The sequence below is a fragment of the Rousettus aegyptiacus genome, unplaced genomic scaffold, assembly GCF_014176215.1.
Source record: "Rousettus aegyptiacus isolate mRouAeg1 unplaced genomic scaffold, mRouAeg1.p scaffold_m13_p_1, whole genome shotgun sequence".
NCBI classification, from domain to species: Eukaryota; Metazoa; Chordata; class Mammalia; order Chiroptera; family Pteropodidae; genus Rousettus; species Rousettus aegyptiacus.
In genome coordinates, this window is record NW_023416284.1 from 125,845,837 (window position 1) to 125,871,320 (window position 25,484).

A 25,484-nucleotide genomic window follows, 5' to 3' on the forward strand; every position below is an offset into this window, starting at 1 on the left:
TATTGTAATCAAACACACATTAAGAAGTACAACTTTGCAAAGAATGCTTTACGTTTATATTTTATGACTAACAGTGACAAATTAGCACTGTTTCAAAATATAGCAGGTCCTAGAATAACATCCTTTTGTTCAATGTTGTTTAGTTTTGTTGAAATGCCACAGGAACTTTTATTTTTATAAATCAGCCTACCGTAAAATTGGTTTCATTATATTCACTTTGCTTAAAGTTGCAGAACCTGTTGATGACATTAAGTGAGGACTCACTGTATATAGAAACCAGATAATTAGCGGCCAAATTTTGTGAGTGACTACAATATAGTAAATAGTTTTGACAAGCTAGGGATTATAGATAAAACAGAAATGTAAAACATAATCTCTATCTTCCAAGACTCAAACTAGATGAGGAAATAACATAAAATGACATATAGTACAACAAAAATGACACTATCTAAGACACTAAGAAACTGAGGTCTACTAACTATAAAGACTATAAAAATCAGAAAGATTTGGTTATTTGAAAGGACCTCATGGAGAATACAATAAAAGAGGATGAGGAGAGTAGGAAGCACTCCTGTAAGGGGGAAAATCAGCAAAAGTATTACGGAGACTGCCCTAATTATGGAATTTTAGAGTTAGAAAGGTACCTAGAGATGACATAGATTAATCCAATGCTATCTTTTAACAATGAGCAAATGTAGGCCTAGACAGGTTTAACAAAAAGTCAGAGTGTGAACAAACAGTACCTAAAATAATGACTTCCTGATTCACTTATGCACATTTATTAGAAATATGGCAGCACCATGGTGTTGAAAACTAGGCTGACTAAAACTAAGTCCCTTCCCCTCAAAAAACTCTGGTAGGAGAGATTTTAAAATGTATTTAAGCAATGATAAAACAATGTTAGTGTACTATAATTGATATCTATATCAACATGTACAAACTACTATGGATTTGCAGGAGAAATTAAAACAATAGGGAAGAGAGTATATGATGCCGGCTTCACTGAGGAAATGACATTAAAATGAGAAGAGTGACACTGAGACAGGGTTTTGGTTGTACAAATATAGAAATGGTGAAAGATGCTGGTGGCTTACATAAAGGTAGACTGTTCTCTTCAATAAACAGAATGACTGAATTAAAAGTATGGAAGAGATTAAAAGGGAAATAGTTAAAATGAAACAGTGAAAGCTAAAATGTTTAAACCTGACGTGTGGGCAAATTTACTGCGAGTATTTTTGTATACACTATCTCATTTAATCTTTACAATACTCTGTGAAGAAAGAGAATACATAACATTACAAATGTCTTCTCATTCTTTAAGAATTGGCTAAAATATCACCTTCTCTCTGCTCCTACTGCACTTCAATTACTATTACAGAGGTTCACATGCTCTGTTATTGTTGTTTACAAGTCTGTCTTAACACTAGTCTCTCAGGGCTGTTTCATTCATCTTTGTATCTCAGTGTCTAGTAGAACACCTGTTGTGAAAAAGTAATTAGAGAATAAATAACTGAGGCAGAAAGCCAAAGAATTTTAAATATGAGACAAAATAAAAGCAGAGTATTTTCCTTAAAAGTTCCTTATACCTTTGAATTACTGCCAAATTTTTTCTCCAAATGTAAGCAGTGAAATGCAAACGGAAATGAAAATAGGTATAGTTACAGGGTTCTTAGTTTTAAAGAAGTTCTATGCTGCATACCTGACCTATTACATGCAAAATAAGAGAAGTCTCCAGGATAAAATAAAAGATGACCATGAGAAAAATTAAGCCAAAGAGATGAACTAGAAAGCTATTGGGATAAATGTTATGAGGCAATGAGAATCTAGATTAAAATTGCTATAAAATAAATGGAAAAATTCTACATTCTGTTGGAATAGATAACTACCTTAAACAGAGACTGAATGCAAATTCCCTTGGTTAAGTTCCTTGAAAGGTCTTAATGTAAGTCTAAGGCTAGAGATTAGAGACCTTCTGAAGCATAAAAGCATAACACAAAATAAAAACAGATAATGATTGAAGTGGTGCTCAAAAATCATCTTGGTGTCTGGAGATCAACTAATGTGTTTTGACACTTTCAAAGAAATTCAAAAATAATGTCGAACCAATCAGTATTTAAATGTTAAGCTATAAAGTCTGTCTTAAAAAATGGTATATTACTGGTTAACAGAATTAAATATTAGGACTAAAGTATCTTATATAGGCCTTGTTAAATCAAAGTTAAGCAATCAGAGCTTACGTATAACTATGTAACATTTTATAATTTATAAAGTACTATCATATATATTATCTGATATAAGCCTTATAATAAACTTGTTAGGTAGGCATCACTGTTCTCATTTCGTGTGTGATGAAACAGATTCAGAAAGGTCCACATGCAAGGGCTAATCTAAGTGTTAGATGGAAACTCAAATCTGATCATAGAATTATAATCCTAGAATTATAATTCTATATTATAATTTCCACTAATTATAATTTCCACTAATGACTTTTCACTGGATAATTTCATTAATTATAAATTTATCCAAACAACTTGAAGTCTGTCAAAATTTCATCTCGGAATGAAACAAAATTGCTAAACAAAATGGAACTATTATTAAACAAGTATAAAAAACATTCTAAGCTTTCAGAAAATATAGCATTATTAAGCTTAAGGTATCTGCAACACAGAAATTGACATCTCAATAGACAATTTGTAGAAAATTTATGTAGGCTTGCTAAAATCTTTCAAATACTTTAGTTCAACTGAAGGATATTAATCATGCTGAATGTAGACATTAAGAAGAATAAATCACTTTTTTGCTCATACAAGTGACTTTTAAAAAAAATTTGGTATTAGCTTAACTACAAAGATTTTTATGTAAGATTAGAGCTGGTATAGTGATTTCGACTGACAAGTAGTTTTTCTTACTGATGAGAAATATAAGATCACATTTTCTGCTCAGAATTACATAAGGAGGTATTTATGAAAAAATTTTAAAAAATATTTTAATGATGTAAAATATATACAAAATAATATTGTACATCAACTGTAATTGTAAATAAAAATAAAACATTTTAAAATGAAAAAGAACCCATAAGTAACAATAAACAAATAGAAATTGTGTAAATCCCTCTTTTCTACATTTAACCAACCCCCCCAAATAACATTGTTATTCTTGGATTTCCCTAGCCTAGGGGGAAAAATTTTATATTTTCTACAATTAAAACAACAATGTGTGATTGGTAGAACTTCCTGAGATAAGCCCCCCAATCCCTGCCACTCCCCCTCCTCAATTCCCTAAAGAACCATAAGCATTCCTGTCTTCTTGCTTAATTCCCACTATTTCCTCTGTTTACACTGTTCTTTCTCCTCTCCATTTAAAAATCCCATCCTATGTTCAAAAGCTTGTGGCGATGAAATAGATCAATATTTTTTCTAGTATTATTTATATGGCCATAAGGATAATGATGAAATATTTGGAATTGAATTTGAAATGTTTATGAACTAATACTTAAGCCCTTCTTCCTCAATGAAGTTTTCCTTACAACTCTAGCCATCATTTTTTTTCTTCTCTGAGCCACTTATCTGGTACTTTATCATATATTACTCTTTAATTTCTTTAATACTGTTATATTGTACTATAATTTCATTCTTGTTCTGTCATTTAATTTCTATGTATGCATATTTAGATGTACCAACTAGATATTAAATACATTTAATGATGGGCCTGTCTATTATATATTTCTATATACCTGAGAGACCAACAGATTGTTGTATATATATCAGGTGTCCCATAATTTGGTGAATTAATATTCTACTTTATCTGTTATGTTTTATTATTTCTTTTTTAAAAACTCACTTATGATCACATATTTTTGATGAAATTAAAAAATGAAACTCACGCTGTTTTCTCAGGGATCAGATAACACACATCTATTTAAAACATTAACTTCCACTTACCAAACAGCCAAGGTAAGGATAGAATGATACTATCACACATTCCTTTAACTAAAATTTCCAGAGCACTATAATAGCACACACTACTTTTCATAATTAACTGCTCTGATGTTATAGCACACTCTAGTGATCAACTATGAAACCACGGATCCTTAATATTAAGAGTTCCATGACAAATAAAAATATCCAAAATAAGACATTTAATGTATATTGTTAGTATTTAAAATATCTAAATTTTACAAAAATGAACTTGTTTATAACTTAAAGTTTATACATTTAAGGCATAAACTTGCTATATTAGAAACAAATGTTACTTGAGTGAGAGCTACAATTTTATTTGATTTATATATCCTGTCATTCACTAAATGCTGACTGAGCACCTAACTAGTTGCTAAGAAACATTCTAAGCACTGGAAAAGAATAAAGAGACCAATCTTCTTGGCTCTCACTGAACACATAGTTGAATACACAGACATTAAAATATTTGTAACAGAAAACATTAAACAAAGAATCACTTGTAACAGAAAACATTAAACAAAGAATCACACTAATATTAAGTATAACTGTGAAAACTGAAGAGTGAGAAGTGTGATGAGTGAGAAGTGGGCTGAGATCACATAACAGGAAACAGACCCTGAAAGGGAAGTCAAACTTCTCCAAAGAATAAGGCTGAATAGAAATTGAAAGAAGAATCAGAGTCAACTAATCAAAGGATATATAGGTGGGAAGAAGTAAACTGTATCTGAGAAACCAAGAGAAGGCCAAGATGGCTGGAATACAGAAATTACATTAAAAGATGATCATCAAAAGGTTGGCAGGAACCAGACTAGGTAGGCATTGAAGGCCATATAAGAATTCTAACTTTTATCCTAAGAGCAGTAAAGTCTGTGTTTTAAAAAGAATACACTGGCTCAATGTAGTGAAAGAAAAGAAGAAAGGCCATGGCAGGACCAGTTAGGAGACTTACTCAGGTAGCCCAAGTGAAAGATCACAGAAGCCTGAATGAGGGCAACGGGAGTGGAGATAAAATTTAATATATGGATTTGAGAAATATTTGAGATAAAACTAGAATGTATTGATGATCAACTGGACATTGGTAAGGACAATGGACATGCCAAAGATTTGCAAATGCCATTTATCAAGGAAGAAAAATCAGGAAGAATGAGCTGTTTAATGTATCACCTGTATTTTTGTTTCAGATTTTGGTTTTATGAGAGAGGTATAAGGAAAAAAAACATTAAGTTTGGTTTGGGACATAAAGTTTAGGGTATTTCTAACATCCAAATAGGATGAAGGCAGTTGGATAACTAGGTCTGAAGCTCAGCTAATAGATGTGGGCAGGCAATATAATCTTTGAGTCTCTAGTGTACAGGTCATAATTGAACATACCTCATGGGACAGTGTAGAAATAATATAAAGTGAAATGAGAAGATGACCATTGTACAAGTCATATAGAAAGTCCATGGTGTTGGCAATATGAAGGTCACTGGTGAACTTAGCCTAAACTGTTTCAGTTTAGTAATGAGACTGGAAGCCAGAATAGATTATGAAGTGAGTAGGAGCTGCCATCTCTTTTGAGAAATCTGGCTGTGAAGGGAGTAGGTGATTGGTAATGAGAGAACGATTACTAGAAAAAAGTGTGGGGTTGAGTGAGGAATTGATTTTCTTACCCCAGAAAACAGGGACCTGAGCATATTCAAAACCAGATGGGAAAAATCTACATGAAAGGAAAAGGTTAAATAGCCAAAAGAAAAGACAGGGATAATTATTAGTTTAAGACTTCTGAAGTGGAAAGGGGTTAAGATACAAGAAGAAGTATAAATACTAGTCTTAGATGGGAAGGATAACTCTTCTATTGCAAAACAAAAAAGGAAGATGAATACAGAGGCAGATTTGTGTGTCTCACGGTAGGAAAATAAAGAGGTTACATACCTTTCTATTTAAAAATATGGACATCACTACAGGACATCACTCGTGATACAACTTAAAAAAATAATTGTTTTTCTTACATTAAAAAAGACTATTATATTCAGTTTTTAAAAATACAAAAGATGTAGGGTCATTACAGAAGATAACAAATAACTGAATTTTTTCTACTTAAAAATATTTGCCTGGAATAGACAATCCTAATAAAAGATGTATATATGAATATTTTAAAACATATGATTATCATTATGTATGTAATAGATACAAAACATACATGGTACGTATGTGTACAAGGGGCACTCAAATGTAGTTAGACATAAACATTTTTACTGTCAAAGTTTAACACTAAAAGTACATGTATGCATTTATAATATAAATATCTTTTAGAAACACTGGACTTTAAAAATCAGTATCAAAAATAGCTAATGAAACAACTAGAAACATCCAAAGGTCCAGTATACAGACTGTTTCATATCCATAGTGAAAAACTACTCAGCAATAAAATGGAATGAACTATTGATACACATAACAACTTGGACCAATCTCAATATATGCTGAGTAAAAAACTGATTATTTAAAAAATTATATATGGAATGAATCTATTGATATGAAACTCTGGAATAGACAAGCTAGTCTATACTGACAGAAGCAGGTTAGTAGCTAACTGGAGAGGGAGTAGGAGGAGAAAGGGAGGAAGAGATTACCAAGGGAATTTCTGAGAATAACAGTTATATTCACTGTCGAATGTGGTTGGTGATGATGGTTTAACAGGTGTAAGTGTATGCCAAAACTTCAAATTGTTTACTTTAAATATACAGTTTATTGTAAGCCAATTATACCAAAATAAAGCTTAAAAAAGACATGTTAATTTTGAATGTAAAAGAATGTATAAAAATCTGCCTTATAAAAATTTAAAGACCACTTCAGAACATAAAACCACCACAGAACATTTTACAGTAGAAAATGTGTAAGTGTATTTTAGTACCTTACAACTTTTGGAGCCTGGGAATTCTCGATTCCTTTAAAACAAACTTTTTTGATATGATCTCCTGAATAATGGCCAGTAACAGATTTTTTTTCTTCTAAGAAATCCCGGAATGACTTGGATGAAAATGAATGTAGAGAAGATGACCTGTAACAGACAATAAATATCGTGTTAAAATATCCATTTTTTTAAAAAGGTCATTGCTAGAAATCACAAGGGGACAATGGAGAAAACACAGACCAAAAAGTTAACACTGATATTATATAATTACAGTTTTCAATATAATGTTGGATTCTTGCTGTCAACTGTGAACTAATCAAAACTACGTGATAAGAAAAGGCAATATAGACTAACACTGGAGGGAACCCAGATATTGAATGATAGCAGTGATATTAAAAACAACTATTATAACTATGCCTCAGGTAACAACAAAAACTATGCTCAATAAATTAGAGAATAAGTAAGCTCAGTAGAGGAAATGTTACTTCCGCTGAATAATGCTGGTAATGTTACTTCTTGATTTGAGTTCTGCTTGCATTTAAGATGTGTTCAGCTTGTGAAACTTCAACAACCTATACACATAACTGCACTTCTATGTGTATATATGTTTCAATAACATTATTTAAAATTTAAACCTAATTTTACATGAACAGACTAGAAGAAATAAAATTTAAGTTGACCTAAGTAATAAAAAATATAAAATCAATTACACCCAACATAATATTTTGAGAATTAGTGGAGTATAATGTATTTTAGAATACTAACCACCAAAAAAGACAAAAAAATCAAAAATTACCCATACAGATTTAGCTTCCAAAGATTTCACACTCAGATTTTTACGGTATCAGAATCTTTTCATGTTTTCTTTCTTTTTTCTTTTTTTTTAACTTTATAATTAAGGATGTAAAAAAGATTTGCAAGATGATAGTCAGGGTTAGGCACATAGGCTCTGTTGCTAGACTGGGTTCAAATCTTGGCTCTGCCACATGCTGGCTTTGACTCTGATTTAACCTCTATGCCTCAGTTTCCTTATCAATAACATGTTCTCCATCATAATGGTGGTTATAAGGATCAAATATTAATTAATTTATTTAAAACTACCTGATTCAATAAATGTTATGTAGATCCATTACTATCCAAAATTTTCACAGCATTTAACAAAACTAACATTTTGATTTAAGAGAAAAAGAAAATAAGAACACATACGTTCTGGCACGAAGAAATATATAAACAGTTAATAGGCTTAGTATCTCTTTCCTTCCTAGAGTCTGATTTAGAAAATTTAATTCAAAAAGAAGCTTTAGTTAACACAGTAAATTTTTACACTAGAACTACAGTGTACCTTTAGTACTGTTTTCAGAATCTGTATCATTAGTCAAAATTATGAACAATCATTAAACAAATTCCTTATTTTAATTTTTTTCCTAATTTACAGAAAACAAAATGGCCACGTTAATAAGTGAACACAAATGATAACTGGATAATTCTCTAAAAAGGTAAATTCATACTTTGAAGAAATAAAATCTGCACCCAGATTAAGCTCATAAACTATTTAGGGTACCTCATAGAAAAGCAAGGCCTTTTGACTCTGACCAAACCATGTTTGCGAAACACTTTACAGGCATCATCTCATTTAATCCTTATAACAATCCTGACAGAGAAGTATTTTCATCACCACCTATGTTTAAAAGAATACAACCAAAGTTCAGGGATCTCAACAACCATAGGATCACCAGAGATGAGGCAGGACTGGGATCCAAACCCAATTCATAATGACCACAAAACTCATACTCTGCCATCTAGTCTACTACTGCCTTCAATAAGAAATCAAGACAACAATGCTCCTCAAAAAGTGCCAAAGGTAACACAGATGGGAGGAAAATGAGACTGATTCACTTTGCTTTGTTAGCATATGAGCTCAGCATCCATTCATAACAAAATAAGCTAAAATTTATCAAAATTCTATTTAATCAATAAAGATTAAATCAATACAAACTGCTCCACATAAGATTTTTCTTTTAAAAAGTTCACAAAACTTACTACCTGTTAAGGAAATCAGTTAATCATGTGAACATACAGCAAAAGTAATAATTCATTTAAATAATAACAAACATTTATGTATTTGAATATAAGATGTTGACAGTGCTATCCTAAATGTGCTCCACATATCAACTCACAATACTCCTCTGTGAATCAGGTACTGTGATAGCCGCTTTATGGACAAGAAAAGTAAGACAGAAAGGTTAAATAATTGATCTAAGTTCACAATGCTACCTACCAAGTAACAGATTCATGATTTAAATTCAGGCAAAGCTAACTCCAGAACTCCAACTTCATCACTATACTGTTGTGTCCACATTTAAGTCATTTACTCTAAGTAAAATCTTATATCATTATAAGAGATTTTCTTTATATCAGAAACATGACCTACTAAGGTATATATGTTAAAAATATTTCTTCAAAAGGAACTTAATCTGACTTTATCACAAAAACTTCCCTCGAACACATGCATACACAAAACATAAATTATATACATATATGAAGGAACCACTCCCCATTGCCTCACCACTCCTCTCTCTTCACAAAAGCATACATACCTGAAGGTTTCTATTGATAAACAGATAACTATGGTGTACAATGTTAGCATTAGCCCGCTGGGTACACTGCTGGCAAATACTCTTGCCAGAAATCCAATAAATGTCTCCTATAAGCAATTCATGCCTCTAAATACAAAAACTTCACAATAACGTGTATAAAAGCACAAGTTGTCAGATTCACTATACTGGTAATCTGGGGACTTCTAGATGTAGTAAGTGATATTATAAAATGGTAGTTATAATAAACATGTCCTTAAGAATAAGTACAGAAGCTGTGGCACATATATACAATGGAATATTACTCAGCCATAAGAAGAGATGAAACATTGCCATTTACAACAACCTCGATGGACCGCGAGGTTGTCATAAATGGCAATGTTTCATCTCTTCTTATGGCTGATGAAACATTGCCATTTACGACAAGGTTAATGTACCGTTCGTTAGCAAATCACAAGCAGCTGTCTAAGTTTGCTTCTAGTTGTAGTAAGGATTTTCACTAGTTTCTTCACACATTAATTCACCAAGTCTTTATGACTTCCAGTAAATAGTTGTACTCCTGCTACCAGCAGTTAGGCATGCACGTTTAGTATTAAAAGTAATTGGTTCTTGCATTAGAACTAAGTTCTAACCAGGTGGATTTTCATGTTAAGAAAAATAAGCCAAACTGAAAAAGGAGAAAATCACGTATCACTTAGATGTGGGATATAAACCTAAAAGCAACAAATGAACAAGACAGAGACTCGGGACATGGACAATGGACTAGTGGTTACCAGAGGGTAGGGGGTGGGGGAAGAGAGGAGAGGTAGACATGGTAAAGGGAGTCAAATACAAGGGGGGTTAGGGGGAGGATGAAGTGGGTAACAGGGATCAAATACATGGTAGCTGAAGGAAAATAGACTTTGGGTGGTAATCACATAATAGAAAAAAAAAAATATATATATATATAATTATAATGTACACCTGAAAATTATATAATTGTATTAACCAATGTTACCCCAATAAACCTAATTAAAAAAAATAAGTTCAGATAACAGTACATTCAAAATATCTTACATTCACATGTTCATTAATCATATACAGTATTTACCTATAAAATGTCTTACATAGATTTCTTTAAATTAGTTATATTATTCTTTCCCCTGATCATTCCATAATTTGTAGCAGTATTTGATTTCCCACAATTTTTCTTTTCCTAACTCATAGACTCTGGCTATTTTCCTTCTTTAGCAGCCAGAGAAACTTCATGGAGAAGCATTTGTAGACATCTATAGCCACATAAAAAATTAATCAAGATTTGTTCCTCGGCTAAAGCACCCCTGAAAATTTTGCTTTAATGAATAAAATTTCTAGTTCTAAAAAATGATATAATTAAAATTAGTGAAATTAAATAATCGAAATTTATTGGTTAGCTCTAAATGGAATTTGGAAGAATTTATATCATAAATCAAGTCAGGCCACAAAGACTGTGCATTCTCTCACTCAAGATGACTGGTGAGAAAGGTTATATTATTTCTCCAAGTAAAACACTAGATAATAAAAAGTGGCCAACTCCCATATACACTTGGTGTTTTCATGTTTGATTTAAAATCCACATGGTTAGAACTTAGTTCTAATGCAAGAACCAATTACTTTTAATACTAAACGTGCATGCCTAACTGCTGGTAGCAGGAGTACAACTATTTACTGGAAGTCATAAAGACTTGGTGAATTAATGTGTGAAGAAACTAGTGAAAACCCTTACTACAACTAGAAGCAAACTTAGCTGCTTTGTGATTTGCTAATGAACTGTACGTTAACCTAAATATTAGAGTAAAAACAACTAAGGAAATAAAATCATATTAGATAATTCATCAGGAAGATGAAGATGTACCTTTGTGAAATATTTTTAAAAACTTAATCACTACAGTAATCAATGCATTCTATAAATACAATCTGTAAATAATAGTAAAGTGCTAATTTCAGATTAATTTCCTACTTTTTACAAACTTTGAATTTTTTACAAAATTTAAATGTTGCAAACTTTGTTTAGGCCACATTTACAAGGGATATTTTCAGGAAAACAAATGTATTCCATTTTTAATTTCTTCAAGCATATACTATATGTTTTCATACCCTATGTATATCTGATTTAAAATCAAGTAACATACTAATGCAGCATTCTAAGGAGTCAAGAAAATTAACAACCTAATAATTATTTCCATTTATACTAAGCATGCATCAAAATCCAGGAATATCAAACATCAATCACTTTATGTAAATGTGTTCTTAAAATTTCTAACAAATGATTTCTAAGCAGTACATAAATTTTAAAGAATTTAGCATAAATGACATTTTATGAGACTGGAAAATTTAAATACAAATGAATAATGTCTTTTTAAATAATTATGATTTTGTTTTTATAATTTTTTTCATTTAAGTACAGCGGATATACAATATTAATTTCAGGTATGCAATATAGTGATTTGACATTTTTATGCCTTACAATGTGATCACTCCACTAATTTAGCAGAAATTTAACAAAATAAAATAATTGGTCAAATTTTTTCAGTGTCCCCAAATACATAAAATTCATTATTCATTTGTATTTAAATTTTCATAAAATAAATGTTTAATAAACATCTCTTAGGTTTCAGTTAAGAAAAAAAATACCCTGATTATATTGTTGGTCAAATTTTATGGCATCTTTGTTTTTATGTTTCTAGAATTCTCTTTAACATGCCATTATAGATTTCTTTTGAAATTCAGATAGTCCTTTCAACGTGGAAATCTGAGCTCATGTTGATAATAATTATGGAGAAAATTTTTTCTTAATTTGAAAATCAAAACTCTGAAGTTTCAGACAAATGACTACTTTAATCCACTTCCTGAAATCCCATAGAGAGTAAACAGGCCAGTAATCAGAAAGGCATAAACTCACAAAGGCAAAAAGTAAAGCATTAAGACAATGGGAAATTAAAATGGAAAAGAGCTAAAGAGATCACTGATGTAATAGAAATAAAGGAAAGCTAATTCTCATCAGCTGAAATTGTAGTAGGATGTAAAGCTCAGAACCCTGAAAAGGCTCATACATTGGAGCCATCTTATGTTATCAGATCCTGAAGTAGGCATGAGGATGAAAACAAGAAAATTAGTCTAAAGATTACTTATGGAGTGGTAGAGAATGTCAGAAATCCTCCCTATCTCCATGTGGTCAGATGACTATACCTCCTCTACCTTAGTAGAAGGAAAGTGTGATTGAAAATCACTAGAGGCAGGTAAAGTCCACATACTGAATGGAGAGGTATATGAAAATCTATACCAAATGGTGAGAACCTGAGCCCCTTAAGAGCCCCTTAACCTCTTTACTCTAATCAGCTTCCAGAATGCTGGCAACCAAATATGAAAATTAAGAGACAGACCCAGGAGAAAAAACATGGAAATACACAATCGACCTGTTTCACACAGAAACACAGAGCTTCCAATCAGAACTTAAAAAACAATAAAATAAAACATAATTAAAATACAAAACATACAAAAAGTATATAAACGTGAATGTAAATCAAAGACTTTTTAACTTGTATAAATGTAATTATAAAGTTTTTTTTTTTAATCATTACAATCAATTTGATTTTTATAAGTTTTGTCATTTAGGTACAATGAGTATATTAGTTTCAAATGTACAATATAGTGATTTCACATTTTTATGCCTTACAATGTGATCGCTAAATCTAGTAATCATCTGCCACCATGCAAACATATCATCAGATTATTGACTATATTCCCTTTCATCTTTTTAATTCATCCCCCCACCCCATCTCTTCTGGTAAGCATACTTTTGGTCTGTTTCTATGAATCTGCTTCTGTTTTATGTTTTACCTTCCACATATATGTGAAACAATATGGTATTTGTCTTTCTCTAACTTTTTTCACTTAGCAAAATACCCTCTAGGCCCATCCATGTTGTCACAAATGGCAAGATTTCATTCTATTTCTGGGTTTTATTCCATTGTGTGTATGCAAATCTTCTTTATCCATTCATCTATCAATGGTTGCTTCTATATTTTGCCTACTGTAAATAATGTTGCACTGAACATAGAGGTGGTGCATATATCTTTTCTAATTAGTGTTTTTGTTTTCTTCAGATAAATACTCAGAAGCAGAATTGCTGGGTCATATGGTAGATCTATTTTTTTTTTTTTCAGGAATATCTGTACTTTTTTCCATAGTGGCTGTACCAGTTTGCAGTCCCACCACAAGGACTGCCTTTTTCCCACATCCTTGCCAACATGTTATTTGTTGACTTTTTGATAAGCCATTTCTGACAGGTGCGAGGTAGTGTCTCACTGTAGTTTTGATTTGCATTTCCCTGACAATTAGTGATGCTGAGCATCTTTTTCATACCTACTGGCTATCTGTATGTCTTCTTTGGAGAAATGTCTTTTCGTGTCTTCTGCTCATTTTCTGATTGGACCGTTTTTGTTGTTGAGTTGTATGAGTTTGATATGTTTTGGATATATCATTTATGAATACATTCTCCCATTAAGTTCTCTTTTTGTTTTGTTAATTGTTTCCTCTACTGTACAGAAGCTTTTTAGTTTGACTAAGTCCCATTTGTTTGTTTGCTTTTGTTTCTTTGGCTCGAGGGGATGCATCCAAAGAGATGTTACTAAGACTGATGTCAGATAATTTACTACCTATGTTTTTTTTCTAGGAGTTTTATGGTTTCAGGTCTTTAACTCATTCTGAGTTTATTTTTGTATGTGGTGTAAGAGAGTGGTCCAGTTTCTTTTTTTTTTTTGGCATTTGTCCAATTTTCTTTATGCCACTGTTGAAGTGACTATTATTACTCCATTGTCAATTCGCTGACCACATAAGGAAGGGTTTCTTTCTGGGCTCTCTATTCTGTTCCATTGATCTATATGTGCTTTTGTGCTAGTGTACTGTTTTGATTATTATAGCTTTGTAGTATAGTTTGAAATCAGGGGGCATTATATGTCCAATTTTGTTCTTTTTCAAGATTGCTTCGGCAATCTGTGGTCTTTTGTGGTTCCATAAATACTTTCTATTTTTCTATTTCGTTTATTTCTGCTCTGCTCTTTATTATTTCTTTCCTTCTACTTACTTCGGGTTTTGTTTGTTCCTCTTCTAGTTTCTTTAGGTGTAACTATAGATTGTTTATTTGGGACTTTTCCTGCTTCTTGAGGTAGATCCATGTAACTATAAACTTTTATCTTACAACTGCTTTTGCTGCATCTCAAATTTTATAAGGTTGTGTTTTTCAGTTTAATTTGTTTCAAGGTAGTTTTGATTTCCTCTTGATCCACTGGTTGTTTAGAAGCATGTTGTTTAAGATTTCTAGTTTATTGTCAATGTGGCCAAGAAAATATTCTTGATCTAATTTCAATCGTCTTGAATTTCTTGAGACTTGTTTTGTAGTCTAGTACGTGATCTATTCTAGTATATGAAAATGTTCCATGTGCACTTGAGAAAATATGTAATCTACAATTTTTGGATAAAGTGCTCTATTAATGCCTATAGAGTTGAACTAGTCTAATGTATTTCAGGCCATTATTTATTTTCTGTCTAGATGGTCTATCCATTGAAGTAAGTGGAGTATTAAAGTTCCCGACTATAACGGTATTACCATTAATTTCTGCCTTTATGTCCATTAACATCTGTTTTATATACCTGGATACTCCACTGTTGGTTGTATAGGTATTTACAAATGATATATCCCCTCCTTGAAGTGACCTCTTTAGAATTATGTAATATCTTCCTTTGTTTTTTTACATTGTTTTGAAGTCTATTTTGTCAATATAAGTACTGCCACCCGTTTTTTCGGTTCTATTTACATGGAATATCTTTTTCCCTCCCTTTCAGAGTATGTCTTTTGATCAAAAGTGAGTCTCTTATAAGTAGCATATAGATGGATCATATTTTTTTTTAACCATTCTGCCTCCTTATGTCTTTATTTTTTGACTTAAAAAACAAGTTTATTGTCTTATATTCTGGAGGCTAAAGGTCTGAAATCAAGGTTTTGGCAGAGTTGGTTACTTCTGAGGGCTGTGAGGGAGAATCTGTTCTATGCTTCTCTCCTAGTTCTGGTGGTTTGCTTTCTCTGGTGTTTTTTGACTGTTGCAGCATAACTCCATTCTTCACATGGCAATTTCCCTATGTGTCTCTCCTTATGTCTTTTCTTCCCCCTTCTTTGTGTCTTTAATTGAAGCTTTTAGTCCATTTACGTTTAGAGTGATAGATGGGTATGTGCTTATTGCCATTTGTTGTTTTTTGGTTGTTTTTGTTCTCTACCATTTCTTTTTGATTTATTGGTTTTGTTTTGACTGATTCCTTTCTCTTCACTTTTTGTATTTTTGGTTTATGGTTACCATGTGGTTAATATATTTCCATCTATATCTAACAGTCTATTTTAAGCTGATAGGCATTAAAGTCCAATCACATTCTAAAAGCAGTACATTTTTATTGCCCTCTCCACTGTTTCTTTTATATCTTTTTGTTTTGTGTAACTCAATTATTTATTGTCCTTACAGTTATTTTTGTTACTACTGTCTTTTAACCTTCCTATTAGCTTTGTAAGTGGTCAACTCACTGTGATTACTGTATATTTGCCTTTAGCAGTGAGAACTTTTTCCTTCCCTGTATTTTCTTATTTCTGGTAACAGCCATTTCTGCATAAAGAAGATCCTTCAACATTTCTTGTAAGGCTGGTTTAGTGGTTGAGAACTCCTTTAGTTTTTATTTGGGAAACTTTCTTCAAATCTGAATGATAACCTTGATGGATATAGCATCCTGGGTTGTAGATTCCATTTTTTCAGTACTTTAAATACCTCCTGCCATTTTTTTCTAGCCTGTAAAATTGCATCTAAGAAATCAGCTGAGAGCCTTATAGGGTTTCCCTTGTATGTGACTTGATGTTTTATTCTTGCTGCCTTTAAGACTGTCTCCTTGTCCTTAATGTTTGCCACTGAAATTATAGTATGTCCTGCTGTAGGTTTGGAACTCTGTGCTTTCTATTTTTAGATATCATTTTTTTGAATATTCTTTCTGCCCCTTTCTCTCTCTTTCCAACAATCACCTCCATCTCCCTCTCCTCCTCTTCCTCTATCCCAGAAATATCTTATACTATCCTTAAAAAATTTTTTTTTTCCATTTTGCTATTCTGATTGGGTGATCTTTACTATGCGGTCTTTTAAGTCACTAATCCATTATTAGGTATGAAGCAAACTGATGTCAAATCCTTCTAAAGTATTTGTCATTTCTGACTGGTTCTTTACTATATTTTCTTTTTGTTGCAGTGCTGAGTTCATCTATTATACTCTCAAGTTTGCTGAGCATCCTTATGACCATTTCTTTGAATTCTTTATTAGGCAAATTACTTATCTCCATTTCAATAGGGGTTTTCTCTGTAGTCTTTTCTTGTTCCTTCATTTGGGGCATATCCTTCTGCCTCCCCATTTTGTACGACTTTCTGTGTTTTTTTCCTATGTCCTACGAGTTGGATAGAACAGCTATAATCTCCCAGTCTTGAAAGAGTAGTCTCTGTGTAGATTGTGTTGAATAGTTTTGGAGGTCTGATTATAGTCAGAGCTGAAGCATGCAGTGCCTACTGTGTTGCTCGGCCTGAAGGAGTGTATTTTGGGTGGAGCAGCCTGGTGTGTGCATGCTCCCTTCCTCTAATAATCTGGATAGGGCTTCCTAATCTTGCTTTAACTGTCTGTGATCAGAGCAGGGTCTGGGCAGGGTTACTTTGCATGCTTGCAGCTCAGAGCCCTACTAGCTCTGCCCTTTCTGTGGGTGGGGCAGCTACCATGCACACATAGCCATACATTACTAGTTCTGTACCCTCTCCAATGCAGCTCTTCATGTGTCACACCCCTCTCACTCCATACAGGCAGCCCTGACTGCATTCCCTATTACTTTAATTGTAGGCACCCTGATCAGTGCCACTGTGCATGCCTGCTTCTCAACGACCTACTAGCTCTGCCCTTTCTCTAGGTAGGGCAGTCATATGTGCGCAGAGCAACACTCCACTTACTCCATGCAGGGCAGTCCTGCATGTGGGTACCATAAAGTTTTCATAGCTCCACACTTTATTCAGGTGGGGCAGCCCCACATGTGTGTTTAGCAGTGCCTCACCATTTCCACACTTTCTCTAGAAAGGGCAGTTCCACATGCGAGTACTATAGCTTTTTACTAGCTCTACACTCTCTCTAGGAGAGACAGTCCTCACGTGAGCTCAGAGTAGTGCCCCATTACCTCTGCACTTCTTCTATACAGGGTAGCCCTGAAGGTGGGTACATGAAACAGCATCCTGCTATACCAGCTGGATCAGTCTCTGGGTGGAGGGGTCCCTTGTTTGCATGCTATAGCATCCTCCTGTTTCTGCTGGATTTAGCTCCAGGAGGCGTGACAAGGAACTCACCACAGCTCCCTGCAGCTTGGCCAGAAAATGTGGATAGAGCTCCATGTGCTATCCATATTCAGGGGAAATGTAAACAATGGTCTTCACCAGTTCCTCTAATCCTAGGTTGTTCCCTCACCTCCTGGAGAGCTCCATGGTCCCCCTTCTCTAAACACTAATTAACATACCGAGAAGAAATTATATCTAAGTACAAAAACTTTTAAAAACATGATGTACTTGTCAAATGAACAAACAAAATTTCCAAAGGTACAGTTTTTAACTTAAAAGCAAAGAGAGAAATGAAATATTTGAAAAGACAAGGGGGAAAAAATCCAGAAGCCATAACTACCCTAAATGCTTAATGCACAGATCTATGCTTATTTTAACCGAAATTAGAACATACCATGCATGTGCTGGTTTTGAAGTTTTTGAAGGAGCCATTAAAGCTGTTTCCATGCTATTCATTCCTGAATTATTTTCTTTGGTAGTCATTGCAATCATTTTTCGTTGCTTCTGAGAAAGTTTAGCTCCAGGAGAAATCATTTTGCTAGAAATTAAGTTAAAACTATTAGTTTCACTGCTGAGAAAGTTTAATTCCGAAAGAAATCAGATTACTAGAAATTAAATTAAACCAATCACATTAATTTCTGCTTAACAAAGGTTACAGGTAATTATATTGCTTTCTGTTTATCTGATGTGGTTTTACTATTATTGGATCAAAATGGCCATAAGTTTTAACATTGACAATATCAATTTATACCATTAATGACCAAGTAATAGTTACATATGAGCCTCTTACTTACAAACACACTTGCATCAGAACCAATCCACAATGGTCATTTTAGAGGCAAGCTTCTATACTCCACAGGAGCTGGACAATCAACCCAACTAAATCTTTACCATATATTTAAGAAATAATATTAAGGGAGGCTAAATTACCTAAAAAAGTGCTTATAATTAACTTTAAGTTAAATGCAGAAAAATAATAAAAAAGGTCCAGTAGGTCTAATTCTTTAGGGCAAATCTATAACAATGTGATCTTTCCTCTTTTATAACTTTTTAACCAACCTCAAATTTGTCTTTGGTGTAGCTCCACATTTTTGTCTATTTTCTTCAATTTGCATGATAGTTCTGAGATCCATGACAGGAGGGCTGACAGGACTAAAAGACATATAAAAAGTTACTTTACAATGCATTCGTCAATCCATTAAAAAAAAAAAAGGTCCAACCTCCAAATTTAACTGAAACTGTAAATTATATAAAAGATTTATGAGAGAACAATTTAAGTTTGTTTCAACTGTGACCAATTTCAAAAAAGATTTTGAATGAAAGCTACATTTATATATACATATGTAAATAAATAAATAACAACTAAAAATGCATCAAAAGTCATAATGGTAAATACTTTAGACGCAAAGAAAAAAAAGCCAAGTAATAGAAAGATTCTTAACTTATCTAACTTAGGCAGAACTCAAAGTTCAATTTAAATTCTTATCCTTTAGGATGAACTTAAAAATTATTTTATTTTTAACAAAATTACTACTACTGTCTAATGTTATCAAAAAAAAATTTCAATGGAAAAACTTGGGGATGCTCAACAATATTAAAAATCCACCACAGGGAGTTATACCGTAATGAGAAAAAATTCTACAATCTTTAGAAATATCCAATATATTCTGCTGACTTTACACCAAGCTATTCTTAAAACATGTTTAATAAAATAGTCTAACATTAGTGATTAGAAGATGATTCCAGATGTCTTCAAAAATGTTTACTTCAGCAAAAAATTTGAAACCAATTCCTGAACTACCTTTAGACCATGAAGCAGCATACACTGGGACATCTTAATCTTTGTCCCAACTGTGTAAAATACAGCATACTTCAAAATAATTACATAAATCATCCAGATAATAATATAAACAGTAAGTCAATTAATAGTTTTAGAATATTATAAACCATAGTAGGTATATAAAGATAAAATGCAGTGTTCTTTTTCAATGTTTATAGAGCTTGTACTTTAATTATATCTACCTCGGTTTTAAAATATTGACTTTTCTAAATAAAAAAATATGGTTAAGATATAGCTTATAAGTACAGTATAACATTAAGTGAATATCTTCTGAAAATTAACTGTGAAAAACAATACATTTTGTGAGATCTTAAATACCCGTAACTGTGCTAAAAAAAAAAGTAAGCCTACAAATGACAAAATGGTCTGAGTGGGAGTTTTAACTAATATATACTATCCCCCATATACTATCCCCCCCCCCAAAAAAAGCTGATATTAAGTCATTACATGTGTTATATATGAATTTACTAGATTTGCAGAATACAAAATTTGAGGGGAATAAAAGCCTATTTTACCTACTTAGTAATTTGTATGCATTTAAGTGATTTTCTGTATGTTGGAAATCTGTATTATTTTTATATGTGCTTCATTGAAATTTTTTATTTGACTCAAAATAAATGATATTTTTCAGACTAACGGGTTTGCACAAAATGAATATCCTACCTGAAAGAGCCAGCAACCCAACTGGAAGAGACTGAGGTATCGATTCTGTTATTGGGAATAGGCTGCGGAGCAGATGGTTTAAGTATTGGTGATTTTTCCCATGGTTTTAAATCTTCCCTAAAATATGTAGGTGTACCATTAACATATGGTTTAGTTTTCCCCTGGGGGTAAAACAAACAAACAAAATTAAAAAGATGAATAAAAATGTAAGCACCTACCAGAGTAGCTAACACATAGCTGGTACTTAAATATTGGTTGATTATATTAAAGAGTATAATTTTATGACAATAATCTAGCATTTTCAATTCAGTTACTTCTATATTTTTGTGCCATAGCCAATTCTCAAACCAAATCAATGACTATAACCCAATTGTGAGCTTTGGTAATAATTTTTAGGGAAATAAGTTTTTATATTAAATCTCTATTTAAATAAGCATTAAAAATGTTAATAAAAGTTATTCAAAATTAAAGTCCATGACTTTAATATGAGACAAAGTGAAAGTCTGATATAAATGTCATATAATTCATTCTGAATGTAATTAAAATACTCTGAATAAAATTAAAGTCAAATAATATTGACAGTTCAAAAGGGACCATAAACCTGTTGTTACAAATTTTCCACTGTCTCAGGAATTTTCAGTTCTAATGTTTTGTGGATGTATAGTGGTCAGAAAAAATGACTCTATCTCATAAGTCAGACAGTATCCTTCCTTGTAGACTAATAATTATGGAATAAAATGTTGAGATGCCTAAAAAATGGCCTCCCCACAATTAACCAGACTAGGAATTATGCAGCATAATGTGAATTGTGCTAGATTAGGAGAGGAACTCCATTCCAGATTGTATTGCTCCAGTTAACACCATGGAAGGAAGGGACTATGCAGAACTTGAAATTAAGCTTACATTCAAAATTATTTTCCTTTGAAAAATTTTAGCTGGTATTAACTGACATTTCACAAAATAATTTTCAAATAATTCAGCTATATTTTCCAATATAGCTGAATTACACCAACACGTATTTTAGTTGCAGAAAGATCATAAATAAAACATAAAGGGCTCAAAGCTGCCATTAAAATCGTGAAACTAGAAATATTACACAAATTTGAAAAAACTAACACTATATATGTCATTAATTATATTTTATTATAAACCAACCCAGCACACTTTTAAAGTAAAATTAATATAAAACTGAAGATAAACTGTCTATATACCTAAATTTTGAAGTTCAAAAATAGTACTTTAATAGAAAAGTAAAAACAAACCTCAAACTTATCTGAATGAAATCCTGTTGTAAAATCAGGGGACTGTAAATCTCTAGGACTACCCACTCCTGCACAGCTTCCTTCAGAGTCTGATGTCAATAATTCGGGAAGAGAGTCCACAGAATTGGCCTTATCAGACTTTAATAATCCTAAAAGGTAAATTAAAAAATATGTGTTTATACATGTATGTTTAAACACATGCACATTAGACATATATTCAATAAACCCAATAAAGTCAAAAACTTCCATTTATCCAAATATAACATTTAAATTATAGCCACTGTAGCAAAATCTTAATTAAGCTAACTGAAAAAGGATTTCAGTTGAAGTGAAAACTGCAATGGAAATTTAAAATCTGGATTTAAAACAGTTTCAAGTATATACAAATTATGCTATGAACCTGATGAAGAAAATTCTTTGGGATCTGCTTTAGAAAGTGATTCAGAACTTTTTTCCACATAAACATAAAGACAAAATAAACTTCAGACCCTGCACCCCCCATTTCTCTTCGCATCCATCTCAGCACCCACAAAGAGGGGCTTTGCTGAAGCCAAATGTGATCTGTTTGAGGGTTTTTCCTTTTGCAAAATCTGTGGATTGAGAGCTATTTTTAATTAACTTATCACTTAAAGCAAAAGAATTGTTATGAAATGTATATATCATTTCTTCTCTTAAGCAGGCTAAATATCTGTCTCCCTGCCACACCTGCTATCCAGGTTCATCAGGAGATCAGAGTCATTTCAAATATAAACACAGTAAAAAGTGTAATTTTTTTAAAAAAGTAAAATTTTGCTTTGGTTCATATGTTTATTTTCACAAATTTCAAATTTTGTAAAATCTATATGAAGTAACAAAATAACCCCAAAAAACCACATTATATAGATGGTAACTAAAGGTATACAATTAATTTTAAATAAATAAAATATATCATCTCTTATCCATTCAAATAAGTATTGTTCTTTACAAAGTAAACTACCTTGAAAAGATATATGCCTCTTTTGTAGCTATCATTGCTAAAACAGAGTTTAAAAATAACATTCAAACTTTTTCCCCCACAATATTTTAAATATTTTTATCTGAGAGCGTATTTAATATCGGAATGCTCTCAAAGATCAAAGGAATAAACCTAAGAAAGAAGATGATTAAAGAGGCCAACAATTATTTTGAGTATAGAAAACATTTTTCACAGAATGTCTTTTGGCTAGCTTTAAGGATCAACACGAATAAATGTTAAGCCTTTACACATCTGTCTTTGATGAAATTTGTCTCATACTCAAAATTTTTTAATTGGGAGTCTTTCTGGCCCCGAATTAAATTTAACCATTCAATCACTATCTGCTTTAGCCACAGAAAAAGGGGTATAATAGGAAGAAAGCTGGAATCAAGAAAATCAATCTATTTCTGTCTCTACCTCAACTCACTTAAGTGTTCTTAGCTTGTTTCCTCAGGTTTAAAGGAAGGGATATATAAATTAGTTCATTACTAATGTCTTTTCTAGCTCTGACATACTAAGACTAACACATGTGCTGACAATAACATATAAAACAAACTGAGTACCTGCTTTTCCATGTCTTTTAGATGACTAGAAAATCATTAGTTTCATGACTATCTATCCATTTAATCATCCTACAATCACTCCACCTATGCTTCCTTCTAAGGATGAGAGGTAATTCACACAACACAGAGAACACAAAATCACAGAGTTAAAAAAATTTTAAGACCTTAAAATAGGAATCGAGAGATGTGGTAAATGAGAAACCATTCCTCAGTGCAGCATCAATCAATTTAGTTACATTATCTAACTTTTTTTATATCTTCTTTGTTATCTAAAACAACTATTCCTTACAATATTTATTCCTTTGAGCTTTAACAAGAATGTCAAGTACCTCATTTGTAGTATCTTATTAAACATAAATGATATCCTTTTTTACCCTGAATAAGTTATTTTTTCCACAGAGATATAAAACAATATTCACTTACATTTATTGAAATTGCTTACATAAGGCTGACTATGAAAATACTGCTGATAGAAATAGCACCAGGTTATGTTACTGCTACAGACACACATACCATTTCTGAAACCCATACTATAGTCTCATTTTATAGTCAAACCTCATATTTTTATCTAAAGAAATCAATAAGATTTAGACAATTTAATCTGAATCTAATCAGATCAATCTATAATGTGGGCTAGTATATAATACTACTGGCCTGAACTTTTGAAAACAAAACTAAAAGGTATGTGGGGTGCTTATTTTAGTTTAAAAATACTAAAGAGATATTAACAAGCAAAGGAAATGTTAATCTTGATAGAATACTAAATTTTTTTTAAAGGTTAAAACATAAAAAAAGGCTATAAAGACACTTTTAAACAATTAGGGAAATCTCGATGTAGATTATATTACTAGATAATATTAATGGATTAATGTAACTATCTTAGATGATAGTGTCTTTGTGTAAGGGAATATCCTTAGTTTTAGAAGATTCATATTAAAGTTTGAGGTTAAATATCATTTCTACAACTTACTTTCAAGTGGATCAGTAAAAAAGTGTGTGTTTAGAATATTTGGAGGATGAGGGAAGAGAGCATGCAACAGGAAGCCAACAAGAAAAAGCAAGTATGGTTAGAGGTTAACAATAAATGTGGAAGAAGGATAGAAGATGTTCATGGCATTATTTTTCTTTCATCTTTTCAATAGGTTAAAGATTTTGAAAAACAAACTGGGAAATAAATTTTTAGAAAAACTAGTTTTTAAAAAAAATTTTTTTTTGGGGGGTGGTCTCTAATTAATTTTTGATAAGGTGAAAGAGTTGTGACCAAAAAGCTTGAGAACCATTAATGTAATCAACTGCCTCAAATGGGGACAGGACACTTTCAGAGTGCATGGGGATACTATAAATAATTATACCAAACAATGAAGTGACAATACATCTCAGCTTACCTAGGAAATCCAAGTTTTTATATAAAACTACATAATCTTTACTTTCAACTAGGCTCACATAATATCTAGCTAGAAAATGTGTTGTATACTACTACTAGATTATAACCTTCTTATGCACATGAATGACATCTCATTTGGCATCTCACTTACAGCATTTATATTATTTGAATCCACATGGTATCTGTCATGTTTTGCCTACTTCTGATAACCCCCCATGCCACTAGCCAGAACAGTCTTTATAAAAACATAAATCTTATTCAGTTACACCCTGCCTTAAAAATCCATCAATAACTGACTAACCATAATCCAAATACTTTAGTTTGGCATATAATAACCTCCAAAATCTGACCTTCTTCAATCAGTCTCCCTGCATACAACCCTATATGGCTGAATCATGCTGAACTATATGTATAAGAAATATGCGGTTCTTTCTATTGCTTCTAGGTTTGGGAACATATTTATCCCCTTCTCTTAGTAAGTCTATCTATCTCCTTTTTTTGGCTAACTTCTCATCATTGTTCAAATCCAGCTCAGGTATCACTGTCCTCTAAGAAATCTTTTCTATCTTCTCAGATTGGTTTCGGTGTCCCATAGCAGCCTTCAGATTACTTATCACAGTATACTATCATTTTCTATAGCCTCCCTAAGACAAGAACTACTTTCTTTTTCAGTAGCCCCAAGAGATGGCATATAATAGTATTTAATACAGGTTAAATGAATTAGATAATGGAGACATAAAAGATGAGATCAAGAAATATATCCTAAAATACTTTCCACTAACCTGTAGATGGTGGACTCTGAATAATATCTGAAAGGTTATAACCTCCAGAACTATCTGAACGTTTACGTGGCTTCTTTTTTGCTTTTGTTTTTGTCTTCTTGAACATACTTTCCCTAGCAAAAAAAAAAAAAAACAAAAAAACA

The 25,484-nt window shown here is 32.1% G+C and overlaps 1 protein-coding gene and 1 long non-coding RNA gene across 2 annotated transcripts in view; one reads left to right on the plus strand and one right to left on the minus strand.

The window, feature by feature from the left end:
• The window catches only part of LOC107513201, a 363,871-nt gene extending 343,450 nt beyond the window's left edge, over positions 1-20,421 (plus strand). The window contains exon 7 of the long non-coding RNA XR_001597491.2: positions 20,325-20,421. This is a non-coding gene — a long non-coding RNA (uncharacterized LOC107513201). The remainder of the gene's footprint in view (positions 1-20,324) is intronic.
• Positions 1-25,484, minus strand: part of IBTK (inhibitor of Bruton tyrosine kinase) — a 73,966-nt gene that overhangs the window by 2,880 nt on the left and 45,602 nt on the right. The window contains exons 21-26 of the mRNA XM_016149607.2: positions 25,342-25,454; positions 21,619-21,767; positions 20,357-20,517; positions 18,913-19,005; positions 18,248-18,391; positions 6,850-6,996 (exon numbers count right to left, since the gene is read on the minus strand). Coding sequence (XP_016005093.2) covers positions 6,850-6,996; positions 18,248-18,391; positions 18,913-19,005; positions 20,357-20,517; positions 21,619-21,767; positions 25,342-25,454 — 807 coding nt within the window. The remainder of the gene's footprint in view (positions 1-6,849; positions 6,997-18,247; positions 18,392-18,912; positions 19,006-20,356; positions 20,518-21,618; positions 21,768-25,341; positions 25,455-25,484) is intronic.